The sequence below is a fragment of the Panthera onca genome, chromosome F2 (genome assembly GCF_046562875.1).
Source record: "Panthera onca isolate mPanOnc1 chromosome F2, mPanOnc1 haplotype 2, whole genome shotgun sequence".
NCBI lineage: Eukaryota > Metazoa > Chordata > Mammalia > Carnivora > Felidae > Panthera > Panthera onca.
In genome coordinates this window covers 80072412-80099375 of record NC_138356.1, presented here as the reverse complement: position 1 = coordinate 80099375, position 26964 = coordinate 80072412, and the positions used below count along the sequence as shown (strand labels likewise).

Here is a 26964-nt window from a genome sequence, read left to right as displayed (position 1 = left end):
GTGTGTGTATGCTCCATGTCAGTTCGTCCCATTTGCTGCCAGCGTCAGACCTTTGCCCCTAGATCTGGTGTTTTGTCTTTTACTTTTATTTTTAAAAAATGCTTATTTATTTATTTATTTTGAGAGAGGAAGAGAGCACATGGGGGAGGAGCAGAGAGAGAGGGAGAGAGAATCCCGAGCATGCTCTGCCTGCCAGCGTGGAGCCTGATGTGGGGCTTGATCCCACGCACTGTGAGATCATGACCTGAGCTGAAATCTAGAGCTGGATGCTGAACTGAGCCACCCAGGCATCCCTAGATCTGAGTTTTTAAAATTGATTCCATCAAAGGTGAGTTTTGGGGAAGTTTTAGAAATGGGCAGACTTGGGTTATCTAGACTGAGGCAGACGACCAGAGAGTGATCTTTGGAGCCCAGAGTGACCTGGGAATCATCAGCCATCAGAGGCTGACCTAGGTTTGGGCTGGACTGGGGTAGGGGCAGCACGCTCTTTTCTCTGTTGAGCCCTTGTTTGTGCTGGAGCTGCGGATGCCCATGCCAAGACGTCTGGTGGCCCAGCAAGGACCGGTGAGCTGTGTTTCAGGGATAGATAAGGGTCAGCGGTCATTCTTGAGACTCTCCAACGTGCTTTTCTGTGTGCCAAGCTCCCCCCTGGGTCTCAGCCCTGTCTGCTCATGTCCTTCCTCGCAGCAGACCCGGGGCTCGGGTGCCCCCTCTCTGTCCTTCCAAAGCCTGGCCCCGCAGCGGGTCTCGTTCTCCACCAGCTTCCTCTTCCTTACATCTTGACATAATGGTGCCCAGTGCTGCCACACGGGAGCCTGAGTGTCACAGTGTCGTAGCTGAAGGGTTGATGGGCGCGGCCCTGGTGGGTCATTGCTGATTCCCTCTGAGGAGTTTCTTTTTTTTTTTTAATTTTTTTTTTTTCAACGTTTTTTTTTATTTATTTTTGAGACAGAGAGAGACAGAGCATGAACGGGGGAGGGGCAGGGAGAGAGGGAGGGGCAGAGAGAGAATTGGAAACAGGCTCCAGGCTCTGAGCCATCAGCCCAGAGCCTGACGCGGGGCTCGAACTCACGGACCGCGAGATCGTGACCTGGCTGAAGTCGGACGCTTAACCGACTGCGCCACCCAGGCGCCCCGCCCTCTGAGGAGTTTCAACACGAGACCTGAGAAGCTTTTGCTCTCTGCTTTCTTCTCCCGTTTTACTCCTCCTCTTAATTTGTACCCTAAAGGTAGCAAAAAGGCAGCCTGACTCCATGAGGAGCTTCCTCCCAGGGTACAGGGGTCCTGCTGCACTTACCCCCACCCCTGCCCTGCAGCATGGACCGTCCGTGGCCTGCCTCTGTGTTCTGCTGCTGCCCCTCTTACTGCCCCTGTCCTCACACCCAGCCGCACGGCTCCTTGCTGTCCTTGGAATGTTACAGTCTAGCTGCGGTCTCAGGGCTTTGTGCCGGCTACGCCCTCTGCCCGGGGCTCATCCCCCGTGCCATCCTCAGAGAGAGCAGTCTTCTCTGATCCCTGCACCCCTGGGGCCGCCCTCCCAGCCCTCCGTGAGGCTGGGTTCTCTTCATAGTCCTCAGGTACGCGCTCATCTGTTTCTGTTTCCCTGCCGTCTGTTCACCCGCTGTCCTCCCACCAGCCCTGGAAGGGTGCTGCACGGATGCTGGAAGGAATGGGGTAGATATTATGAACCCCATTTTACAGATGCGGAAACTGAGAGCCAGAAAGTTTGCATGACTTGTTGAAGAACTCAGCTCAGGCCTTGGCTCCTGGCGCATCTCGTGCCTGTTGGCTTGCACCATGCGGCTCAAGGCCAGAGTGCCAGCATTATGCACGCCACACGGTCTCAGTGAAGAGTTCTTAACGTGAATACCGGCACTAGAATTTCTTAGCATCTGTATGGATCTCAGAGTAAACCTTATTCCCAGTTAGTTATCTGAACACCTTGAAACCGAAGTGTTTCATCAGAGAGGAAGTTGTTCCTAAGTCAGAGGGCGTACCTGGGCCGGGGGTACTCGACAGACCCCGTGCTTTCTTGTAACGGCCGGCATTTCTTTGTTCCACCTTCATCTGAGGGTGTCACGCTTCAGCACACGCAGTTTTCCTAGTGTTTCTGGAAGAAGTAAGTGTTAGTTTTCTTCTATAGTTGCAGAAACAAAGAGTGATGACCTCCCAGGCGGCAGAGCAAAAACCTGAGTCCACATCTTTTTAGAGCAGGCCGGTGCCCCCCGGTTTTCTGCCGAGCACAGAGCACATGTGGCAGGGGCTCGAGTGAGTGACGACACCAGCCCCTGCCCTCTGCCTGGTGTCCCGCTCAGTGTGGGCAGGCAGGGCGTAAACACACGAGAGGCTGAATGACAAGATGAGGTGTAGGTCGGGTTGTCTGAAACGGTAGGCCTGTCACCAGCGGTACCTGCTGACTCTCCTGCTGAGCGTGGACAAGCAGTAGGCGTTGGACCAGCTGGGGGCAGGGAAACCTCACACTTCGGAAGGCGTCCTAGAGGCTCCCTTGGTGGTGGTGATGTCTCTTGGGGAGCAAGGTATGGTTTGGGGGGCTCTGGTGGTTCGTTATTTAAAACAAGAAGCAAATAAAGGAAGAAATACGGGATCATGTCCTTGAAAAACAGAGAGTGAGAGAGAGAGAGAAAGAAAATCCCAAGCAGGCTCTCCACTGTCAGCACAGAGCCTGACATGGGGCTCAGACTCCTGAACTGTAAGATCGTGACCTGAGCTGAAATCAGGACTTGGATGCTCAGCTGACCGAGCCACCCAGGTGCCCCAGTTTCTTTTCTTTTTTTTTTTTTTTTTTTTAAGTTTCTCTCTCCACACTGTCAGCAGAGAGCTCAATGCGGAGCTTGAACCCACAAACCGTGAGATCAGGACCTGAGCTCAAGTTGGACACTCAGTGGACTGAGCTGCCCAGGTGCCCCTCTGATACGTTTCTGAAAACAGGATCCCAAGTGCGTAGCACACTACAGTCTCTCTGTGTACGTGCGCGTGTGCGCGTGTGTGTCCCCATCGGTTCAGTCGTTCACCCATCGATAAACTCCCCTCAGGTTTCCTACTTGCCAGGCATGTGGCAGCTGGGGCCCTGCGGTTCTAATGGTGCCGAGGTAGTCGTGGCCCCTGCAGTCGTGAGGTGTAGGTACAAGCTGGAGGGAAGTGTTAAGTAGCAATTTCAAGCAGTAGAAAGTACCAGTAGGTGGATCAATAAATAACATAATGGCTAGTTTTAATTAGCGCCATTAACTAAACAGAGATGGGCTGAAGTGGAAAAAACCAGCCTCCTCTGTGGCTTTGGAACCCTGGCCTTTCTCGACTGCGTAGCTTTAAGAAGTATATTTAAGATGATGAGGTCTTGAGCCTTCTCTGACAGTGTTGGACTGTTTTCCGTTTGCGCCACCATCAGGGGAATGAGAACCAGGCCACGGGCATGTTCCCCAGGAGCCGCATGCTGCTGCCCGCCCTCCTCGCCGGGCTGCTTGCGCCGAAAGCCTGAAAACCACATTCCCCCCACTCCCTGCCGGGCGGATGCCGTCGGGTCTGCCACCGTGGCCCTTGCGTGGGGGTGACAGGGGCCGTTCTGCCCCTGGTGGCCTCCCTGGTGGCGGCGGCGGTGCCGGGTGACGTGGCTCCCCTTGCGTTGGTGATTGAATCTGTGGCAGCCCGGGGCTGTGGTGGGGTCTGTGCCGCCAGCTCCCTCCCGTTGTCCAGTGGGGGCTGGCACCTGATACGGAGTCAGCAAAGACCGGTAAATGTTCCTTAACTTGAATGGGTGACCAGCTGCTAGTGTTTCCTGGATGTTACTGGGGATAGACCACCCCCAAACAGGCATTTGTGGTGAAAGCTTGTCTTTGACATTCTAGTTGGAGTCTGTTGATTTGGAGACAGTTTCTCCTGCCCCTCCTCCCCCCCCGCCCCCCAGGCACCCCTGCTCTGGAGGACAGGCTTGGGAGGACTGGAGGAAGCAGGGGGGCTCAGGGTTCATGGGGGGAGACCGGGGAGGGCCCGGGGCTCCCGTGGGCAGGGCCTGTCTTCCCCACGGAAACGCCTCCTTTGACCTCTTTGGAGGTGGAAGACTGGGGTCCAGTTCCGGGCTGTGTCTTCCTGGCTCTTGATGGTGGGCGGGCTTCGTCTTCAGGCAGTCGCAGTGGAAGCTGTACTCCCTTGGGCCATTGGAGTCTCTGGCTATTCTTTTCGGTCTCATTGGAGTTGGCCATGAGCTTTCTCCATGAAAGAATGTTTTTAGGAAACTGTCACCCATTTTGTTTAGAGGAATTTCTAGAGGTTATTTGGGAGGCCTGGAAGCGTGAGACTCCTTCTCAGGACCAGCTGCATGATTTGTGGGGCCCCTTGTTGAGAAATCATGAAGGCTTTGACCTGGTGACAGCAGAGCATTAGCCAACCCCCTCCCCCACCCCATCACCTCAGCCTGGGCCTGTGTGGTTGTGGCTCCACCCGCCCCCCAGTCCCTCTAGAGCCAGTCCTGCCTCTAGTTTTTCCTCTCCAGTCTTAAATTGTTGAGGCTTCTCTTTATGAAAATCACGCCCTGCATTGTTGCAGAGAGCTTAAACAAGCATTTTCCAGTGATTCGCATAATTGCATGATGCTGCAGGCATTATATCCCCAACTGACAAGGGAGAAGATTAAGACTGAGTCAGTAAGAATGACCTACCCCGGGCCGGACAGCCAGCGAGTGCGGGACCCAGTCTCCGGCCAAGGTTTACGACTCAAAGCCCAGGAATTATCCTTATCATGTGGGTCCTCATTGCAGTGACAAGCGCCCGCTCGTCTGGGCTGAGGATGAATTCAGTGGATGATGCAAGGGTTTTTCTGAAATATAACAGAAGCCTCAGCCAAAATGCATGTTATTTGTTGAATACCCACGGGTAGGAATATGTAATTTATATTCTGTGGCTTCCAGTATCTTTTTGGCAATACACTCATCAGCGAAGACCTGCCTAGAGGTTTGAAGAATCACATATCTTTAACCTAAAACTCCCATCTCTATAAATGAATCTTTGCGTATAATTGGGGGAGCCATCATCACAGCAGGGGACGTAGAGTGTTCGGGAACAAAAAACCCCGGGGGGGGGGGGCAGTTTCTGGGACCGGCTGCGCTCCAGCTTGGAAGACCTTACCCATCTTTCTGTCTGCTTGTTGCCAGCGTCGCTGCTGCCCCAGTTCAGCTCTGGGCCGAGCCGATTGTGGCACATGCCCCGGGCTTGGGCACGGCGGGCAGGGCCGGGGGGTTTGTGTGATGGGTGCTCGGACATGGTGGCAGGGCTGGGCTCAGTGCCGAGGTCGACCGCCGCCCCAGAGGCAGTGTGGTGGCCCGGGCAGGCCGTGGCTGTCACGTGGCCTCGGGCCACAGCCTGGCCTCGCGGCTTCCCACGGTGCAGCCTCAGACGAGACCGCGCTTCCCCGGGCTGCTGCCGTGCGGAAGACCAGAGCGGCTCACGCAGAGGGCTCTCGTGAGGGTCGAGCGAGGGGATGTTCCGAAGGTCCCTGGCAGCTGTGGCGAGCGCTGTGCTAGGTGCTGGGGATGCAGCGGGGGCTCAAGAGCGCGTCCTGCCGCGTGCGTCATCCAGCGTAGCGGACAGAGTGTGGTGCGGCTCAGGGCGGGCAGGGCCTGGATCCGTGGCTGTCCCTTCCGCGGTTTCTGGGGGGGAATCTCGAGGAAGGGCCTCCACTGTGTGGTCTGACACACTGAGGCTGGGAGAGATGATCTCCTTCTTTCAGAAGAAAATAGTCACGTGACCGGTGATGTCACCAGTGATTTCTCTTAGATTGAGTGGGGCCACGCAAGTTTAAATGATTCCTTTCAGAACCCCAGGAAAATGACTTTTAAAAATGTTTTTTAAAGATGCTTATTAATTATTTTTGAGGGACAGAGAGAGACAGAGCGTGAGCAGGGGAGGGGCAGAGAGAGAAGGAGACACAGAATTTGAAACAGGCTCCAGGCTCCGAAGCAGGCTCCAGGTTCCGAGCTGCCAGCACAGAGCCCAACGCGGGGCTCGAACCCACGAACTCTGATATCATGACCTGAGCCGAAGTCGGACGCTCAACCGACTGAGCCACCCAGGCGCCCCAGAAAATGAGGTTTTAAGTGATGATTTTTTGACAATGACAGAGAAAACGGCCCCTCAGCGGCCGGGCAGAGCAGCCTGTTAAAACAGTTGACGTTTTCACTGGCTGTGGGAAGGTGCCTGGCGTGGGCTCAGAGCTGCTGCTGCAGGGCCCCATGGAGGCATGGCGTATCCCAGAGGATGGCTTCTGTGAGCCTGTCCTGGCGGGTTCTGCCTGACGGCCAGGGGCCGGGGAAGGAGGGGGCAGGACGCAGGTCGGAGGAGGCCTGGGTTTCTGGGGCCAGCGTGGTGGGGCAGCACAGCGAGGAGAGCACGGGCCTGGAGCCCGGCAGCCGCGAGTCCCGCTCTCAGCCGCCTCCTTCGCGAAGTGGCCGGGAGGGTGGCCCTTCAGCCTGGCGGGGCCTGCTCCTTGTGTGTGAATGAGGACGTCCTTGCTCTGCTGACCACTTCCCTGCATTGACAGCAGGCTCAGATGAACACATGGTTGTGCAAGCACTTTGAGTTTTTGTTTTTGAAGTTTATTTGTTCTGAGAGAGAGAGAGAGTACATGAGCAGGGGAGGGGCAGAGAGGGGGAGAGAGAGAATCCCAGCCAGGCTCTGTCCTCTCAGTGTGGAGCCCAGTAAGGAGCTCGAACCCATGAAACCGTGAGATCGTGACCTGAGCCAAAACCAAGAGTCGGACGCTTAGCCGACTGAGCCACCCAGGCGCCCCACGGTTGTGCCAGCACTTTTAAAACGAAATTACCTGGCAGGCTATTTCTTCATTTCATCAGTTTGAGGATGCCAGCTGTGGGCCGTGTGTCACAGGTTTGGCGTGGCCGGTCTAGTCTGCGTGCAGGCTGCCGGGCGCAGTGTTTGCACTGGTATCTTTATGAAAGCTCGGTGAAAGCTGTAGAATTCTAACTAGTAAATCTCAGTACCTACTCAGAAACTCCTGTTTCGAATTCTGTGTCTCCTGAAAAACCCTTTTAACACCAGTGTCTGTTCTAGACACTCTTTGAGTTCCCAGTGCTGGGTTCGAGGCCCTGCTGCACCACTTCCTAGCTGTGTGATTCCTGGGCGCATTTACGAACTCGTCTGGACCTCGAGTGTCTGCCCTGTCACAATGGGGATTATGAGGCCTGTCTCACGAGGTGATGATGAAGAGTATGAGATAAACTCCTCAGCAGTGCCTCACACCCACACGACACGACTCGTGCCCAACATATGTTAATTGATTTCGAAGTTCCTTCTGGTTTGCGAACGGGTTATCTTAAAGGAAGCAGAGAGCTAGGGGAGTGGAGGTGGGGACTGCTTTAGTTTTCTGTCGCTTTGTAACAAATCACTACCACCTCAGTGGCTTAAAACAACCGAGATTTATATTCTCGCCGTTTCTGTGGGTCAGGAGTTTAGTGTGCGTTAGCTGGGTCCACTGCTCAGGGTCTCCCAGGCTGAAATCCAGGTGTCAGCTGGGGCTGTGTCCTCATCTGGAGGCTTGACTAGGGAAGGATCTGGGTCAGGGTCCTTCAAGTTGTTCTCATTCCCTTCCTTGTGGTTGCACGACTGGGGTCCCAGCTCTCTTGCTGGCTGTTAACCAGGACCGTTGCCATTTCTTCGAGGCCCTCTGGATTCTTGCCACTGTGGCCTTCTCCATACACCCACTCATGCTTTGAATCTTTTCTCCCAGGAGGGGTGCGGTCCCTTTTAATGGCCTACCTAATTAGATCAGCCCCTCCCGAGGACAATTTCCCATTGATGAGCTCGAAGCCAAGTGATTTGGGACCTTTATGCAAAATCCCTTCACCTTTGTTATAGAGCATAACCTAATCACCGTATTCACACTTGGGGTGGGGGGAAGATTACACAGGGTGTAGCCACCAGGGTTGGGGATCTCAGGGGTCATCTCAGAATTCTGCCTTCGACAGCTGTTGGACTACAGCTGACCTGGGAGTGGCCTGGAGGAGAGGCCACCATTTTCTCTCACATTCTTAGAGAGGGGACGGGGGCGGGGGGGGCATGGTGTATGCTCCCTGGAGTTGACTATCACCGTCTTCCTAAGTACCAGCCTCTGGGTCAGTGGAGGTCTGTGTGACTTACAGGTCTGCGCCGGGAGTGGTGCTGTCTGGATTGATCTCAGTTTTGTAAAGCTGCATTTGACACACTGGCATGAATTCACCCTGCTAAAGATGGTGACCAACGGCGGATACGAAGCATCCAAGTGGCAGTGGTGACTTTGTTTTCGAGAAAAAGCTGTAGTGACGCTGGCTTTGAATTTTCGTCGAGAGACAATCTTAATGCCCACTGTCTCACTGGAAAGATGAATTGCCAGAGAGTGATCTGAAACCATGTAAAATATGCAGGATACCAGCTGACGCATCGCTGTGTGTGTGTGTGTTTCTAGATTTCCAGTGGGTTCAAGGAGACGTGTGTGAAGTTCAGCTGATGGTCTACAACCCGATGCCGTTCGAACTCCGAGTTGAAAACATGGTACGTATCACTAACCACTGACCTTTTGGGCTCGACACCAGCTTACCATGAAACTAAGTTTTTAAATTAATGTTTGAGACACACGCCCTATGATAGGCGTCTATTTTTATATTTGTTTTGCCAGAGATTATGAGGTTTTTGTGAAGGAAGACCGACCACGTTCTTGTCTTTTCTGCGTCCTTAGTGCTTGGTGCTCTGTGGTTGAATCTGTGAACAGATAACCTCTGATTTGAACACATGCCAAGCGTAGTCGATTGGATGTGAGATTTGAAATAATCATGTTGAAATTTACATGAGATTGGCACGGGTTACGAAGTGTATATTGTGTCCACTGCTCAGTATCAGCCTTACTTTATTGCTAGACGATCAAGGCCTGAGAGAAGAGCAGGCTGTGGAGTAAGAGTGGAGGTTACTGCACCGCCAGTGTGAGGTTTCTCTCCGCTTTGAATTCTGCTTTTCTGTTCTCGTGTTTTGTGGAGGGCATTGAAGGTTCACTCCGTAGCGGTCTCTCCTGGGGCCACTCACCCAATTCCATAGTCCGTGGGAAGGAGATGTGTATTGTCTCTCCAGATTCATCGTGTTTCCGGAGCAGAGCCTCCCACCCGTCACGCGGGTTCCGTTTCTCAAGTCTTCTCTGCTTATTATTATGTAGCACTGCACGGTGCCTCGGGTCACCACCGGCTGCCGTGCGTTGTCACGTAGGCTTTGTGCTGTATATTGTTATCTAATGCTGCATGTTAGCGTATAGTACTGCTTGGTAATTTTTCAGAGACTTGCGAAGGATGGTTTTGAGATCGTTCATGTTTTCCTTCAGAGTTGAATGACTTACACTCAGGGTAAGAGGTGGGCTTTTCATGCAGATATCTTGCTGAGTGCTCATGCCACGTATCAGGCCGCGGGCAGGGCCCTTGGGAGATCTGGTCCCTGCCGTGGTCAGTGCTGTGGGTGCACGAGATGCTGCAGGGTCCCCGTGGAGAGTCCAGGAAGGCTTTCCGGAGAGACAAAGGCTTAACTGAGAATAGAAGGAAGAGTGGGAGTGCACCCGGCCCACTGGTGGTTATCGAAGGTAGTGTGCCGGCTCTCCGCGTGAGGCATAGGTCTCCAGAATTCATTTGAGCCCTGAGACACTCAGCCCACCGTCAAGCCTACAGCCCTGAGGTCACTTAGGGAGGAGGCCGACAGGAGTGAGTACTGTCGTCCTCCTCTTGTGCAAGAAGCTGCCCGCTTTAGGGTTTGCTCTCGCATCAGGCCTTTTAATGGTGACTTTCTGTCTCTTGGCCTGAATCGGGAAATAATTGTTTAGAGAATTTTCCCCAAAGTGCTTCAAGTGTCAGATGCTTGCTGTTCTTTCTGACACACTGATTCTTTTTGTCTTAAAAAGTGGCTTTTATTTTTATCTGGTTTAAAAGTAATATGTGCTTTTTAATAAAAAGTTAGGAAGCACAAAGAATAAAATAAAAATTGCCACTAGAAGGTAGCCCAGAGATCGTGGCCAGAATGAAAAAATAACGAAATATTTCAAGCGTATGAAATGTTACAGGGAGGGTTAGGCCTTCCTAGAATGTCCACTGTCCACGTTTCGCCACGTTTGCTCATAGCTATTTTGAGAAGAAATAAAATGCCAACACGTTTCGCCTGGAGCCAGTAGCCATCCTCTGGTTTCTGTGCCTGCTCTCTGGCCCACTGCCTCTGTTCTGCATGGAGATCATTGCGCGCTTTTGCTCCAGATCTGGGCCTAGGTGCGCTCCGTGTTGCTGGAGTGTCTGCTTCTGGGGGCTCTCTAGAGACACAGTGAGGAAAAGCATGCGCGTGTGCACGCAGACATGTACTCACAGATACACCTGCATGCACACATCTGCATACACGCGCACACCCGTGCCCATACGCACATGCGTGCACGGTACACGTACAGACTGCGTCAGCCCTGACTTCAGGGTGGTGCCGTCGGCTCTCGCCAGTCTCCACGGGGCCCTGTCCTGCCTTCCTCCTTCCCACGCCTTGTCCTTTCCGTCAGCGTGAGAACTGGGGCCCCGCCACCGTTGTGCTGGCTCAGTGGCTCAGTCTGTAGCGTGTCTGGGTCTGGTAGGTTCAGGGCCACGTAGACCGCGGCACCGCGGAAGACAAGCCCCAGAAAGGTCCTGGGCCCCTCCTTCGTGCGTGTCCTCGCCTGGGGAGCAGTCTTTACCCGTCGTTCATCAGCTCGACTGCCATGCGGTCGATGTTTCTGTTCTCTTAGTTAATGGTGTTTTTGTATTTTATTTTCTAATATTTTTTGTTTGTTGCTGGATTATAGAAATACCTTTGCTTTTTTTCACACTGACTTTGTGCCTTTGCTAAATGCACTTGTTATTTCAAGGTTCCTTGTGGTTTCCACAGGGCTTTTTATGTTTATAGTTTTGGTTTTTGTGAGTAAACTGATTGCGTGCCTTTAGTTTCTTTTTCTTGCCTCTTGCACTGGGTAGGACCTCTGTTACAGCGCCGAGGAGAAGTGCTGAGCACTGACATCCCTGTGCTGTTGACGGTTGTGGGCGGCTCCCCGAAGCCGAGGAATCTGTCTTGTTCCCTGTGGAGCACGGCCTGGCACATGGTGACATGACTTGATCATTCAGTGAGGGATGTTAACGGATGATCGTATTTCCATCCTTTGTTTTTTTCTCTGTGTTCACATATTTTATTTTTTTCCATTACGTTTACATTCCAACTTGGTAAAGCAACAGAAAGCAGGGCTAACATCGAGATGGAATTGTTCAGGCACCCACAGTGCTGCCCATTTCCAGGTTGTTTGTGTCACGTGCACGTCGCGACCAAGCCTGCGGCTCTCTGTGGACCTTCACGCAGGCCAGGCATTGCCGTCCTCCTCCTGGTGGCCTGGGCCTGTGGGCGGGCGGACGCCCTGCGTCTGGGGGGACCCGTGAGGCAGCGGTGCTTTGTGCTGTGTCCCACGTTGCTATTGCTTGTTTTAGGGGCTCCTCACCAGCGGCGTGGACTTCGAGTCTCTCCCCGCGGCACTCTCCCTTCCGGCGGAGTCTGGTCTTTACCCAGTGACTCTCGTTGGGGTCCCACAGACGACTGGGATGATTACTGTGAACGGTAAGGAGACTTGCTTTCTGAGTTCAGCTCGAGCAGGGCTGCCGAACCCCCTGTCCTGCCCCACGGAGACCCGTCACTGGTCCCTGGTGTCGGTCCCAGTCCAGGGGTGATGGCCGGATCACGTTGCCTGGGGCTGCGACATGGAGAGGAACGGTTTTGAGTGCCCGGGATGCAGTCGGCCCTCAGCGCTGTTACAGCGGGAGGGGTCCGACTCCGTGTCTGGCCTCCTCGCCCTCCTGTCACCGTTCTGTGCGGCCCATCTCCTCCGGTGGGTCTGCAGATGTGTCTGTGGGCTCCCCTCTGCCATCGGGCCCTCCTGCCACACCTCGTCAAGTGTCCGTGTAGACACACAGAGTCCACTGTCCCCCTCTCTGTTGGTGTCGTGACCTGCCGTGTGTGGGGGTTGTCCCTGCTGACCCAGTTTGGTCTGCCGTTGCTGCTGGGCCCACCCGCCCTCGTGGGCGTCCTCCTCCGGCTTCTGTCAGACACCCCGTCTGCTCCCCTTCACACTCAGTGCCCTGCAGATGCTGCTTCTACATGACCCCCCATGGTGTTCCTCAGGGCCAGGCTCTGTCCTTCCCTCCCCCTTCCCCCATCTGCCCTCTTCCCCCCCGCCCCCATCGGGGTACCTCTAGGCAGTCTCTGTCCTCTCAGTGACTTCTCGGCTTCAGGGCTCATCCATATGCTGCTGATTCCCAGGCCGGGGCTCCGTCCAGACCCCTTTCCTGAACCTGCATAGCCAACCACTGACCGGCTGGCACCTTGGTTGCCTCATCTCGGTGAGGGCGTCACCATCCTGCTGGGTGCCCGAAGCGGGTCCTCGGATGCTGCCTTGCCCCCTGCCGCCTCTCACCAGCCCCACCCCTGCCCCTGCCCTACTGACGGGAACCTCAGTGCTCCTGTCTGCCTCTGCAGGCCCTCAAGAGACAGAAGGAGACCTTCTTACAGGGTTTGTCACAAAACCAACGGGCTCATCTTTCTCTGTCACGTCTTGGTGGCTGGTGAGCCCGCTTCCCACACTGCTGTCAAGTGGCCTTTCCACAGTGCCCATCTGCCCGTGTCATCTCTTAACCATGAGTCTTAGCACCTTCCCCATACCTGCCCCGTCTGGGCTGGACTCCGTAACGTGGCTTCGGAGCTCCCCCGTGTGATCCGGGCCCGTGGCGCCTCGTGCCCCTCCCCTCCCCTCCCCCTGAGTTACGCGTCCCTCCCATAGGCTTTCTGAGCCTCTGCCTGTGCTTTTCCTTCTGCTGCTGCTTCCGGACTTGCCTGGCCCTGTGCCTCTCTCAGTTCTTGGCTCACATTTCCTCTCCCCTTGGGGATTGTGCTCAGCTTCTCCGTGCTGGGGCAGGTGTGCTGCTAGGCGCTCCTACCGCACCCGCGTGTGACCCTCCAGGCCAGTGGTTGCAACTGCTCACAGGGCTCATCCGTCTTGCTGGTCCCTGACACGCGGTGGGTCTTCAGTAGATACTTAGTGACTGAAATGGGGACAGTTCTGGGGAAGGGCGATGTCTGCGGGGGGTGAGGTGGGTTACGATATGTGGCAGCAAGTGCCAGGAGGGGCCAAGCACGTGACTGGCCGAACGTGGGGGAGAAGGCCCAGAAGGGGAGCGTGGGCCGAGAAGGGCTTTCTTTCTCCTACTGAGGGACCCTGAGCTTTGAAGGCCAGAGGGGAATTATGCGAGTGGATGGGGTGGGGAGTAGGGGGCTTCCAGGCAGAAAGAACAAGTGGTCCAGAGACCTGCGTGTGTTGGGGAACCAGGGGCGGCTTCGAGGACCTGGCCCAAAGCAGAGGGGTGACGAGGCCGTGAAGGGAGGGAGACAGAGGACAGACCTGGAAGGGCCTTGTAAATCATGCCACGGGATGCTGGTTTTCTCCCGCGGGCCGCATTCGATTTGAGGAGAGATACAGCCAGGCGGGCAGTCCAGAGGGACCCCAGGCTGCTGCGTGCAATGTGGGCTGGAGATGGGCAGGAGGCAGGGAGACCGACTGTGAAGTTGTTGGCATAATCCAGGGATGAAATGACAAAGGTAGGGCCGCAGCCGTGACCGGGGAGTGGAGCGAAGGAGACGGATGGCAGAGGAAATAATTAGGACTGAGGGGCTAACCAATAACCGATAACCCACCGGTGGATGAGGACTCAGAGCCCTGGTGGCACAGCTCTTGTTGGTACAGACTGGTTGTGTTCTTTTTGGCGCACCTGCTGTGCAAAGTGGGAAGGGCTGACTGTGTACTCTCAGAAATATGATTAGACACGGCAGGATTGGTCATCAGGTTTTGAATTTCTTTGTAGTCATTTTCAGCAACAGGTAAGAAAGGGAAAATGACTGATTTTAATTAAGAAGTGGAAAACAAAGTTTGCTTAGGCAAAACCACGTTATATCAGGTTTTATTTATTTATTTATTTTTAAAATGTTTTAATGTTTATTTATGTTTTGAGAGAGAGAGAGACAGACAGAGTGTGAGCAGGGGAGGGGCAGAGAGAGAGAGAGAGAGAGGGAGACACAGAATCCGAAGCAGGCTCCAGGCTCTGAGCTGTCAGCACAGAGCCCGACGCGGGGCTTGAACTCACAAGCTGTGAGATCATGACCTGAGCCGAAGTCAGCCGCTTAACTGACAGAGCCACCCAGGCGCCCCTGTATCGGGTTTTATAGAAAGAAGAACATGCAGGGGCGTTACACCAGATATGGGTTTCTGGGGAGGAAAATGTTTGCAGGCTAAATTAAAGAAGGCTTTTAAGTGACCTATTTCCAAAGGAAGGAAGTGTGGGTGCCGTGATGGGTAACTTTGAGTTGCCAGAGCAGTTTTTTTTTTTTTTAATTTTTTTAATGTTTTTATCTATTTTTGAGAGAGAGAGAGAGAGAGAGAGAGAGAGAAAGTGGGGGAGGGTCAGAGAGAGAGGGAGATACAGAATCCAAAGCAGGCTCCAGGCTCCGAGCTGTCAGCACAGAGCCCGACGCGGGGCTCGAACTCGCGAACCGTGAGATCGTGACCTGAGCCGAAGTCGGACGCTTGACCGACTGAGCCACCCAGGTGCCCCAAGTCGCCAGAGCAATTTAACACTGGCAGAAGGTGAAGGACACGGCTATCGGGCCAACAGCTGTCTTCTCTGATTAGTATCCATTCTGTTAATGTGAAGGCACAGAGCATTTAGCCCGTGGGCATGGTTTAATTTTGTTATACGGTGAATATTGTTTATAATAATTCTCTCTCGAAATTTCAAAAGCCATTTTAAAGCTTTCTTAAGTAATTTCAAGTGCTTGTCTAAGCAGTGGAGGTTTTTTTGTTGTTTTTGGCATGAGAAACTCGCTAATGTTAGATTACGGTGTTTGCACACATCCAGCAGGCTTGTCATATCGTGTAGCAGTCATAGTCACCATAGTTGGCTCTTGAACTTCGATCTGTCCCCGGAAGATGTCGGATCATTTTCCAGATACTTATTCAGTCACATTATGTCCTGCAAAGGAACGCTAGCTATCACTGTCTTAGAGACGGGCAGATTTGAAAAGCAAATCGTGAGAGCGGTGAGACCTGGTCTTAAGTTGACTTAGTTGACAAAGACCCACATGTGCTTTTGCTGCGACCCAGTCGGCCCCGTGGGTAGGAATGCGGGGACTGTCACTCCTCTGCGTGCGTCACCCAGGGTTTCAGGCTGAGCTGCGGGTGGGACCGGCGGGGTGAGGGCTGACCGGACACAGGTCTGGGGCGGGGGGCCGTGCTCCTCCCTGCTGGAGTCCGCCTTTAGACGTGGGCCCGAGGCTGGAGGCCTGTCCAGGGGCTGTGAAGCCCTTCATTTTGCTTCCCAGGTTACCATACCACGGTCTTCGGCGTCTTCAGTGACTGTCTGCTGGACAACCTCCCGGGAGTGAAGACCAGTGGCTCCACGGTGGAGGTCATTCCCGCCCTGCCCAGGCTGCAGATCAGCACCTCACTGCCCAGGTAGGGCGCAGGCCTCTGCCTTCTGACAAGAAAGGGTGCACAGAGTAGTTGGGAGGAGACATTTCTTTTCTTTTTTTTCCTTAAATTTCTTTAGTGTTTATTTATTTTTGAGAGAGAGAGAGAGAGAGAGTGAGAGAGAGAGCCAGCACATGAACGAGGGAGGGGCAGAGAGAGAGAGAGGGAGACACGGAATCCGAAGCAGGCCCCAGGCTCTGAGCTGTCAGCACAGAGCCTGACGCGGGGCTTGAACCCGCAAACCGTGATATCATGACCTGAGCAGAAGTCAGATGCTCAACCCACTGAGCCACCTAGGTGCCTCTGTAGTAGACATTTTTAATGGTACCAAGAATCTGAGTTAATATATGATTCTTAGGATCAAAATATGGGTTGGGGAGAGTGGATGGCTCTGTTGGTTGAGCATCCGACTTCAGCTCAGGTCATGATCTTGCAGTTTGTGAGTTTGAGCCCCATGTTGGGCTTTGTGCTGACAGCTCAGAGCCTAGAGCCTGTTTCGGATTCTGTGTCTCCCTCTCTCTTTGACCCTTCCCCTTTCATGCTCTGTCTCTCTCTGTCTCAAAAAAATAAACGTTAAAAAAAAATATGGGTGAAGGGTTTCTTCAGGGTAACCAGTAGGCAATATGCTTTGCTTAAAGTGAAGCACAACACGGTTGAAATGTTTCTTACCATGAGCGGAACAAAATGTGAAATTAGCCTTTCTAATCTTTTTTTTTTTTTTTTTTGTGAAAGACAGTTAACTTTTACCTTATAAAAAGTAGAAAAGTAGCCTTGTAGGAAGGCATGAAGAAAAAAGGGAAATATATCTCCGAAGTCCCAGAGACAGTTACTGTGAATCTACCTTCACAGTAACTTATCTACCTTCTTTTTGCAAGATATCGCTTATCTACCTTCTTTTTGCAAATGTATGTTTGAATATTGAGATGATGTCACATTATGTGAGTATCATTTATTATTTTTTGCATAGCCATATAACATACGCTAAAAAATTTCTATTTTAATTGCTTCAAAATGTACATCATAAAGATACTCAGTTTGGATAATGGAAATGTTTTAAAACAGGTTGGTTGTCAGTGACAGTTCTATTACTCAGTAAATTTGCTAAAATGATTGGATTATATACTCAAAACAAGTGAATTTCATTGTATGTAACACCTCAGTTAAAAAAAATGAATTTTGTTGGTTTTAGTGTGGAGCACATGATTTCAGATGACTATTCTTTAAATGAGGGTTGCTTCTAATTAATCTAACATCAGTATCCTTGTGACTGAGTTAACACATTCACTCCCACACGTTTTTTTGATGCCTGCCATGTGATCTGGGCCTAGTCTATAGGACTAGCAAGTAATCAGAAATGCCCTCGACCTGGGCCTTGCCTGTTGTAGGAGCTCATGTCCGGAGGGGAGCCAGACTCACCGTAGTCAAGTTTGCTAAGTGCTCCTTAACCTGAAGACTCCCGTTCACGGTTCAGGAAGGCATCATATCACAGATGTGATGTTTAAATTGGGCCTTACAAGATTCACACAAGTTGGCCAGATGATCAAGCAAGGAAAAAATATGCCCAGAAAAGGGGACATGTCTGACTGCCATCCTCTTCCTGCCACGGCTCACCCAGGACTCAGCCCCTTTCTGGCCCCGGCTCTGTCACATGGAACCCCGTACTCAGGGACGGTCGGCTCCTGTGTCGGCCAGGCCCTGTGGCCTCGCTAAGGTTCTGCTTTTTCCCACCTTCTTTTTCTATGGTCCCAGAGGGGCTGGTATCCTCTCTCTTTGAGAGGCAAAGTAAGTAGTCTCGCTGTGTTTTAGTTTTTCTGTATACGTCCTCTGCAATTTCAAGTTGACTACAACAGCTTTTGCACTTAAGAAGGACTGCAGATTAAAATCTGGAAAGAAGTTGTTTATAGTGAGGATAGGACTCATCTCCCTTCCTTGACGGAGAAAGTTTATTTCTTGACTCATGAATAACTTTAAAGGTGTAAAATGTGAACTAATTCACCTTGATTCATTATGCTGTTATTTTCTGCACATGTGGTTTGGATATAGAAGCTCCTCTCTCAGAGCCTGGGGCAGGAGGCCCCCAGGAAGGGCAGGGCTGGCTCGGTATGCCCAACTTGTTTAAACCCCGTCTCCTCCCTTGGATGCCAGGGGGGTGAGACCAGTACTGTCCGGCATATTCCTTGCCATCTTTTTTGGAGCAGTGTGGGGATATGAAGCTGTCTTGTGGCATGTAGAATGGGACTTGGGTCTGACCCTGGTCCTTTGTCCTGTGGCCGGGAGCAGAGTTAGAAAGACCTGGCCGGCGGGGAGGCTGTTGGTCACTTGCTGGGTGGGGGTGGTGTGGCCTGGAGTCTTTGTCCATTTCTGGGTCAGTTCAGTATATGGTGTAGACTCATGGGCTTTCTGTGGAAATCCTTCAGGTGTAAGGAGGAAGAGAGTGGGGGGCCACGTGGGCTCTTGGGACCCCAGGAAAGAATGTTCACCCTTTCCTCCAGTGACCACCCCCTTTCTTTTGCGGCCAGTCTTCTCCAGAGCATTGTATGTGCTTTTGAACCTGAGGTTGTGGCGCAGCCTTCGGGCTGGGTGCTGGCCTGCGCGCTGGCCTGCGCTCCCACGAGGCCTGGGCCTCACCTGGCCACGCAGAGGATGCCATGTGGCCCGAGGACGCCGCCCAGCTGCCCTGTGTCCCCTTAGGCACTTGCAGGGATTGGTTGTCGTTTGTACCTGTGACGTGGAGTCTCTTGTACGTACTCGCCACTCCAGTCCCCATGGTATCCGTCGGGACAGTCCTGTTTTCTTCTTCAGTCTATGGGTTTTCCCAAGACAGTTGTAAGCATGAGATTTAAAAATTTCTTTTTAGAGAGTGACGATTCACAGATCATTTGAATTAATTCACTGTGTCTCGTAGGCCTCACCATAATCCAGTAGTTAAGTATTTTTATGCTACACGTGCGCACACACGCACACACACACACACACACACACACACACACACACACGACGCTGAGGCCGAGTGGAAACCCCAAATGCGTCTGCGTGTGGATGGCCCTCCGCATGTGGCGCTCACCCTCCCCTCCTGATAGCTCAGATTGAGTTCCATGTTGAAAGCCGGGCTTCGCCACTTCCTGCTTCTGGAACGTGTTAAGTCCGGGGATGTGAATATTCTGAGATGCCGTTGTTTTTCTTTACTTTGATTCTTTCTTTTAAAAAATCCCTGTAATTCTTACTGCTATTTCAGATCTGCCCATTCCTTGCAACCCTCCTCTGGTGATGAAATCTCTACTAATGTGTCCGTCCAGCTTTACAACGGGGAGGCTCAGCAACTCGTCATCCAATTGGAAAATATTGGGACGGAGCCACTGGAGACACTGGAAGTCACCTCCAGACTTCTCACCACCAAAGGTGGGTTCGACCCCAGAAATGTTTGTCTTGTCTTTTTGCCAAAGAGACACTTTGAATAACCGGTGCTCAGAAACTGTAAAAGCTTCTTACTCTTTTAATTTGCTGCCATCGTGAAATGGGTGTGTGAAGGGCACACAAAGGAATGAAGACTGCTCCTTCGTCCCTGGTGCTCTTCACATGTACCAGATCCTCAGGAAGGACGCTCTTGAATGGATGGAGAGAAACGTTAGCGGCTCAGACGTGGTGCCATTGGGATCCATCCGCCCAGCCCCAGGTTTTCCGTGGGTTCAGGCGTAGAGCCCGTGCGCTCCCTCTTGAAGGCAGGCGCTCCGTTTCCTGTCCCAGGACACATGAGCTGGGCGGGGCGGGTCACAAGACCTGTGTTGAGAGTTTGGCTTCTCTGTTTACTAGCTATTTGTCCTTTACACGCCTCGCTTCCTTCCTGGGTAGGTAGGGGAGGTGGCCCCTGCCACGTGAGGTTCTGAGAGGTAAGCAAGTAGCGTGTGGTGGCGAACTGAGTATATTACAGGTTCTGAGTGGCATTGATCAAGGTGGAGGGTGTAGTGTAGGAGGGAGGCAAGGGCAAAGAAAAGCCGCTCATTTACTAAAGTCAGAGAAATCATATGGGCCAGTGAGAGCTGTTTCCCTCTGTTGAGGGAAAACGTGGGGTGTGCACGTGCGGTTGATGTAGGGGTGAGGCGAGCCAGGTGCAGGGCGGGAGCTTGAGTTTCCGGATGTGCCATCCACGCACTACTCCCCCACAGAGGGTTCCCTCCGCAGGCTCATGACACTGTAGTGGGAAAACTCAAGTGAAGTGTTTATTAGAGGTAGGGCCTCACGCCATCTTGTAGTTCCAGTTGGAGGGAAGGTCCAGGAAGAGTTGGGGAGAATTTGTCCCGGAAACAGTTATGCCATGACAGAGGGAATTTGCACTGTGTCAAAAGGGTTAATGTGAGCTCGTCCCATGGGGGGAGGTTAATGTGAGCTCGTCCCACTGGGAGGGTAATGTGGGGGCGAGTGCCAGTGTGTCTCGTGTTCCCTTGTTTCTCCCACTGCTTCTGATGCACGAGGGAAATGAAGCCTGTGGCTGCCTGTCTTATCTTGCCTGTCGTCCCCGTCTATACCTCTCCTCACTGGGAAATGCTGCCTGTGCTCAAATGTTGCCTGTTTCCTTACTAGCTCTGTATTACTTTTGGGCAAGTAATTTAACCTCTCTTGGATTTTTCCTCTTCTGTGAAAGGACACTAATAACAGCACCTGCATCACAGGGTCATAATGAGAATGAAATGAGATCAGATGCGCAAAGTGCTTGGAAACGTGCCTGGCATGTTGTTAGCCTCAGGCTCGTTAGCTGTTATTATTACTGCCATCTCCGCCACCGTCACCACCATCACTGTTGTCTCTACCAACACACCGTCATCACCACCGCCACCACCATTACTGTCTCCACCGTCTCCACCATCACCGCCACCACCATCACCACCGCTGTCTCTACCACCACCATCGCCACCATCACCTCCACCGCCGTCTCCACCATAATCTCCACCATCGACATCTCCACTAACCACTGTCTCCGCCACCATCCCCGCTACCGCCATCCCCACTGTGATCGTCATCATCACCACATTTGCTGCCCCCATCAGCAACAGTGCCGCCACCCCTCCTGCCACCCTTGTTGCCGCCACCGTCACTACCCCACCACCATCGCCATTTGTTTTCCTTGTCGTAGAACACTCTACTGTGAACTCGTCACACGTTAGGACTGAGCCGGTTTGGGTGGTTTCCATCTGGGGGCATCTGAGAATAGTGCTGCTCTGAGTGTTTCGGCACATGTGTCGGTGGACCTCTGCAGATGTTTCTGTTGAGTGTACCTCCAGGAGTAGAATGCCGGGGGTGGGGGTGTACGTGTATTCAGCATTCGAGCCAGATACTTTTCCAAGGTGGCCACACGGGTTCACACCATCGCCGTGTGAGTCCCGGTGCTCAAGTCCCCACTGGTACTCGGTGTTTGTAGTCATTTTATCCGTGCTGGTGCTGAGGGTGGGGTGTAACCGTATAACACTGGGGTTTTAGTTTGCATTTGTCTGATGAGCAGTGATGTTGAATGCCTTTCCTATGGTTTTGGATACTCAGATCCTTTTTTGTACAAGTGCTTTGTCCGTTTTTCCCATTGAGTGTTCTTCCTTCTCTCTCTCTGTCTCTGTCTCCCTCTGTCTACCCCTCTCTCCTGACTTGTAAGACTTGTATATATTCTCAGTGTGAGTTTTTTGTTGGGAATAAGTGTGAATGTCTTCTTCCGTGTGGTTGCCTGTACGTTCTCTTAGTGTTGTTTGGGTGCATACAAGTTACTTATTTTACTACAGGTTCACTAATATTTTTTCTTCTGTGCTCATGGCTCTTTGTGTTTCATTTAAAACATTTTTGTACACTTTTAGCCTATGGGGAGCTGTGCTGATCCTCCCTTGGGCTCATCCTTTCTCTCCCCGATTTTTGGTAGCAAGTGCATATGGGTTATTACGTAGAAAGTGCCTCTCTGACACAAAATACCTTTATCTGGTGTTGCGAATGTCACTAATTGGTGAGAGGGTGTGGTCGATGTTGGAACAAGGGAACTAATAGTGAATGGCTGATGATTACAGAGCTGATAACCATGGTGAAGCACATCCTGTAATTTACCTTGTGTCATAGCTTAGCAACTGGAAAGCATCTCTTCCTGTTCTCAGAGAAACCCACGTGGAAATCGTTACGAACTTGCTGCCTCTTTCTGAAGCAGGAATCCTCCTATTGTCCCCTTTGGAAATCCTCCAACAACTTCCTGTTGTCCTGGTCCCCAGTCACAGAGGCCTGTGCATGGGGCCTCTGCCCACGCTTCAGCTTCATCTTTGGCCGCCTCTCCCCTTAAACTCTAATCACATGGGTTGTTGGGAACTAACTTCAGTTTCCTGGACATCCGCGCGGTCTCTTGCACTTTAGGGTAAACTGTCTTCTCTCCCTAGAGCTCAACTTGCTAACTTCTGCTCCTGCCTCCATTACCTCCATTACCAACACATCTCATCTGGGTTTCTGCTTAGTGGTCACTCTGGGAGTACCCTCCTGGCCTGGGCCGTTGGGTCCCTGCCCTTGTTGTCTCAGAGTGCCCCAGGATGCTTATGCAGGCACCCTTGCCCTACCCAGGCAGTTGCTGGTTCATGGCTCTGTCTCAAGTCTCCCAGAGGCAGGGATGATTGCCCTTTGATTTCCATGCCTTGTGCCTGGTAGGTGCTTAGTGCTGAGGGGTTGTGGACGGAAAGGGCTTTCTCATTTACAGAACAAGACTGATAGGAGTGTGCCTGTCTCACTTGCTGGGTGATGGGGGGGGGATAGATGTGCGTGGATCACTTTGATGTTTCTAATGAGTTGTGTGGGTCGCTTTAGATACACAGCTTCATGTGAGTTCCAGCCTCTCCTCCTTTGCTTGGATCCTTCTCCTCCTGTGGAGACCTTCAGCTGCTTCTTAGCTGAGCACTGCCTTTCTGCAGTCCAGCTTTTGTCCCCCTGTCTGGGCTACCCTGCCCTTTGGTGTTCTTCTGCTTTTGAGCTCCTGTGGAACTTACTCTTTGTGTCAGCTATGCCCCCACCCCCCAGTGTTTTATTATGAGAAGGTGCAGACACACAGAGGAGCTGAGAGAATTTTAGAGCAGACACTGTACCACCATCCAGGTTCTGTAATTAACGTTTTCCTACATTTGATTGATCACGTATGTACCCAGCCTCCTATCCATATCCATTAACCCATCTTATTCTTTCGGGTGGTTCAGAGTAAGTCACAGATTGCGGTGCGTTTTACCCATTAATACTTCAGGATGCACATCACTAATTAGAGTTCAAAGTTTACTTTTTTTTGGTAAAATGTATATGCAGTGAAATGTGTAAATATTTTTTTTTATTATTTTTGAGAGAGAGAGAGAGAGAGAGAGAGAGAGTGAGAGCACAAGAGTGAGTGTTGAGCGGGGGAGGGCCAGAGAGGGAGACACAGAATCCGAAGCAGGCTCCAGGCTCGGAGCTGTCAGCCCAGAGCCCGATGCGGGGCTCAAACTCATGAACGTGAGATCATGACGTGAGCTGAAGTCAGATGCTTAACTGACTGAGCCACTCAGTGAGGTGCCCCAGTGAAATGTACACGTCTTAAATTATGATTGATGAGTTTTGACAAACACACGTGTCCAGCCCAAGCTCTTACCAAGATCTATCTTAGAATATTTTTATTGTGCAGAAGGTCCCGTCGCTCCCTTTCCAGCCAATCTTGGCTCACCCCAGAGTGGGCATATTTATCGGGTGGGCTCTCAGTATTTACTGATAGTGATGCAGACAGTTGGAAACAGTCATGGGGATTGGACAGAATTCCAAGGTGAAGCCCATGGAGGTGGGCACATCCCATGTTCCACCAATCACCCCTCACCCCAGTTCCCAAACTGAGTTCCCGTGGCCACCGTGCCCACACCTCCCTGTCCTTCTTGCCGTGTCGCTTTCCCAGGCAGCCCCTCCCCGACTCTCAGCTCTAGGGTCGTAGGACAGTGTCATTACCCCTACTGCATGGATGGGGATAGCGAAGGCGCCAGAGGTTAAATGATCTGTCTGAGGCCACAGGACAGGTCACGAGGACTGCAGGTCCCTCCCTCTCAGCTCTGGGACCTTTACCCTTCATCACGAGACTGGGAGCCTCGGAGCCACAGTATAGAGCGTGGCAGGCCTATTTCCCAACAGCACGTTTACACGTGAGGAAGGAAAGCTTCGGTCTCTTAAAATTCTCATCCCCAGTTATAGTACATTCACCTCTGGAATTAAACTCATAAAAACAAACAATCTGCTTCTAAAATATAAGAGGGAATAATTTTGGTCACTTCCTTTCCGCGGTTCCAAAAAGCTTTCTGTGTTAATAGATGATCTCATATACCGGAGAAGAGGGAAAGTGTCTTAAACTGGGGACCTGAGGCATTGAGTGGGGCAGGCAGCAGAGTCCGGGCGACAGTCTGGGTGACATTTCAGCCCACTGGGCTCAGCCTCTTTAAGGGCCTCGTAAACATAAGCGTCTCCTCCGTGGGAATCTTCCACATGGAATTGATGCTTCCTTCTCTGGGCTCCATACCACTTTCTTTGTGCTGCCGCTGGCTGCCGTGTACCTCAATGGTGACCCGGACTCTTACGCTGTAGCGCCTACCACCTGCCAGGTGCGTGGTCCTCGGGCAGTGTTTCCTTCCTCAACGATCACGACACACGTAAGAGGTCTGGCTGGCCTTTTCTCTCACTGCCGCGTCCCAGTGCCCAAGAACTAAGAGCGATGCTCGTCACACGGCAGGCACTCAATAAGAGCGGGGTCAGCACCGCTGTGCCGGGCTGTCACGAGGCTGAAATGTTCATGCAGGACACGGAGAGGTCCTAGGACGGTTCTGAGCACAAAAGCGTCTGCCTCGTGCTTGTTCCAAGAATACCGATCGTTCTCAGTGTGTCCTGTGTGCGGAGGCCGTGCAGGCCCCATGTTCTCTTTCCTCCTGTTCCTGACGCCCTTAAAGCACCCAGAGTCGTGTCAGGGGCCCTGACAACTTGGACACGTCCTCTCTCCCCTCTGGACAAACCCCCTTTGCTTCAGGTAAAGAAGAATTGTTTTTTTCCTCCTCCATCTTCCTTGCTTTCCTGTCTTGTTTTAATCCCTAATCTACAAACCTGTCTTTAAAATCCTTTTGCATTTAGGGTCCATGATATTAGGAGTCACACAGACCTTTTGGGTCCCCTCAGGAGTCTAAACTGTAGTTTCGGCCCTCACGGGGTGAGTGTGTCCCACGATCGGAAGTGCCTGACGTGGAGATGAGCAGTTATAATCCAGCGCCAGCAGACAAGGGTTACCTTACCTGCCAGTGTCATGTAAATTTTAATTATAACACGTTTGCAAGCAAGTCTTTATGTGTAGGTTGTTAAAAGTGAACACTTCTGCCTGTACTTAAATAACCATGGATTTTGTTATAATTAAGCCCAAATTAAAAAGAATTGATTGTATTTGCCTCTTTTTTTTTTTCTTAATGCCTATTTTTGAGAGACAGAGATACTTTTGAATGGAAGAAAGGCAGAGAGAGGGGGAGACACAGAATCCAAAGCAGGCTCCGGGCTTTGAGTTGTCAGCACAGAGCCCGATGTGGGGCTCGAGCCCACAAACCGTGAGATCATGACCTGCGCTGAGGTCAGTTAACCGACTGATCCACCCAGGCGCCCTGGTTGTATTTGCCGTTTAACAATCTTCCTAGATACGTTTGTGTGTACAAACCCAAACATGCGCATACACATACATAAATACACACACACACCCCTTGATGTCTTTCTTCTTCTAGCGTCATTTCTTTGACAGAAAGCGATGACTCCGTGTTGCTGTGACTAAAAACTCGTAAGTGTTTTGGTGGAAGAGCCTCTGCTGCTTCCTGTTTTCCTGAAGAGTGTGGTCTCGTCTGCAACTGGAAGCAAACGTGAATGGGCCTCAGTGTTGAGGGTCAGCAGCAGTAGCAATTTCTGCATTACTGTCAATGTGAAATAGCCAGTTTCACTGGACTGCGTGAAACTCGACTCTAGCATTAGAATAATGACTTATTTCTGAAACTAAATTCCACAGGGGGAAAAATTAGGGACAGAAGCTATGCTCCTGATTTATGTTTATCTGGTTATTCCTTGCAGCGTATCGTCACATGGGAGTTTTTTTTAGGTCAAACCTGAGAATATTTTTTATTGAGTTGTAAATGACATACTGTATTATGTTAGTTTCAGGCGTCTAATAACATAGGGCTTTGATATTTTCATACATCATGAAATGATCGTCGTAGGTCTGGTTACAATCTGTCCCCATGCAGAGCTGTGGCCGCGTTATTGACTACTCCCTCGGCTGTACGTCACATCCCTGTGACTCATTTATTCCACAACTGGAAGTTGGTACCTCCTCACCCCCTCACCTATTTTGCCCATTGCCCCACCCCCTCCTCTGGCCACAGCCAGTTGGTTCTGTGTGTTTGTGAGCTTTTTTCTCTTTTGTTTTCTTTATTCATTTGTCCTGTTTTATAGAGTCCACATACGAGTGAAATCATAGGATATTTGTCTTTTTCTGACTTACCTCACTGGGCATAACGCCCTCTGGGCCGTGCGTGTTGTCGTGAACGACAGGATCTTGTCTTTCTTCGGGGGAGTGGGACCCCATTGTAGGGCACTGCATCTCCTCTCTTCGTTCCGCTGTCCACGCACACGGGGCTGCTTCGATACCACGGCTGTTGTAGTTGATGTAGTTGATGTTGTAGTTGATGTAGTTGAACTTCCTCGGAGTCACTATTCAGATACAAACGCGGTGGTTGTTTGTCAGCGGAGGGCGAGTTAGCTGTACTGGGTGAGCGGGTTTGCCTGCTGTTTGAATATGTCACTCCTAAGCCGTGGGACTAAAGAGAAACCAGCAGGGCGCTCAGAGCTGTTGTTCCGTATTCCCCGCGCTTCGGAACTCAATTCTGAGTACGACTTGCAACGTTCTTTCCTTACCTGCCGCCTTTGTGGGTGGGGGCACAGACCCGGGCGGCAGGTGTCCGATCTGTCCGGAGCCACGCTGCTGTTGGCCCGTGTGTTTAGCCTCCGGTTCCTGCGAACTTTCCTTCCCCTTCCTTCTTGCTGTGGCCCCTGGGCTCTGTCACAGTAGGCTGTGTAGCAGGGCCTCTCCTCGGCCTGGGGGAGGGAAAGGTGGGTCTTGGCATCCCACGGATTGGGCTTCCGGCCCCCGATCCATTAGTTATGAGCTGCAGGACGAGTCCTGAGCAAGCGTGAGCGTTCCAGCCTGGGCTGTCCCCGGGTGCCGGGCTCCCTCCTGGGTGGCGATTCAGGAACACGCAGTGAACCCTCTGGTGCACTGAGCACGGCGCCTGGCAGGTGGCAGGTGCTGAGAAACTACTGGGTTCCCTTCCCTGGAAGTGGGGA

General features: G+C 52.0%; 1 protein-coding gene across 6 annotated transcripts in view; it reads left to right on the top strand.

Annotated features, from left to right (window-relative positions):
* TRAPPC9 (trafficking protein particle complex subunit 9) overlaps positions 1 to 26964 on the top strand; it is a 570835-nt gene that overhangs the window by 125076 nt on the left and 418795 nt on the right. For all 6 annotated transcript variants that reach the window (XM_060611403.3, XM_060611405.3, XM_060611407.3 and 3 more), the window contains 4 exons: positions 8467 to 8552; positions 11516 to 11642; positions 15450 to 15582; positions 18833 to 18996. In XM_060611403.3, coding sequence (XP_060467386.1) covers positions 8467 to 8552; positions 11516 to 11642; positions 15450 to 15582; positions 18833 to 18996 — 510 coding nt within the window. The remainder of the gene's footprint in view (positions 1 to 8466; positions 8553 to 11515; positions 11643 to 15449; positions 15583 to 18832; positions 18997 to 26964) is intronic.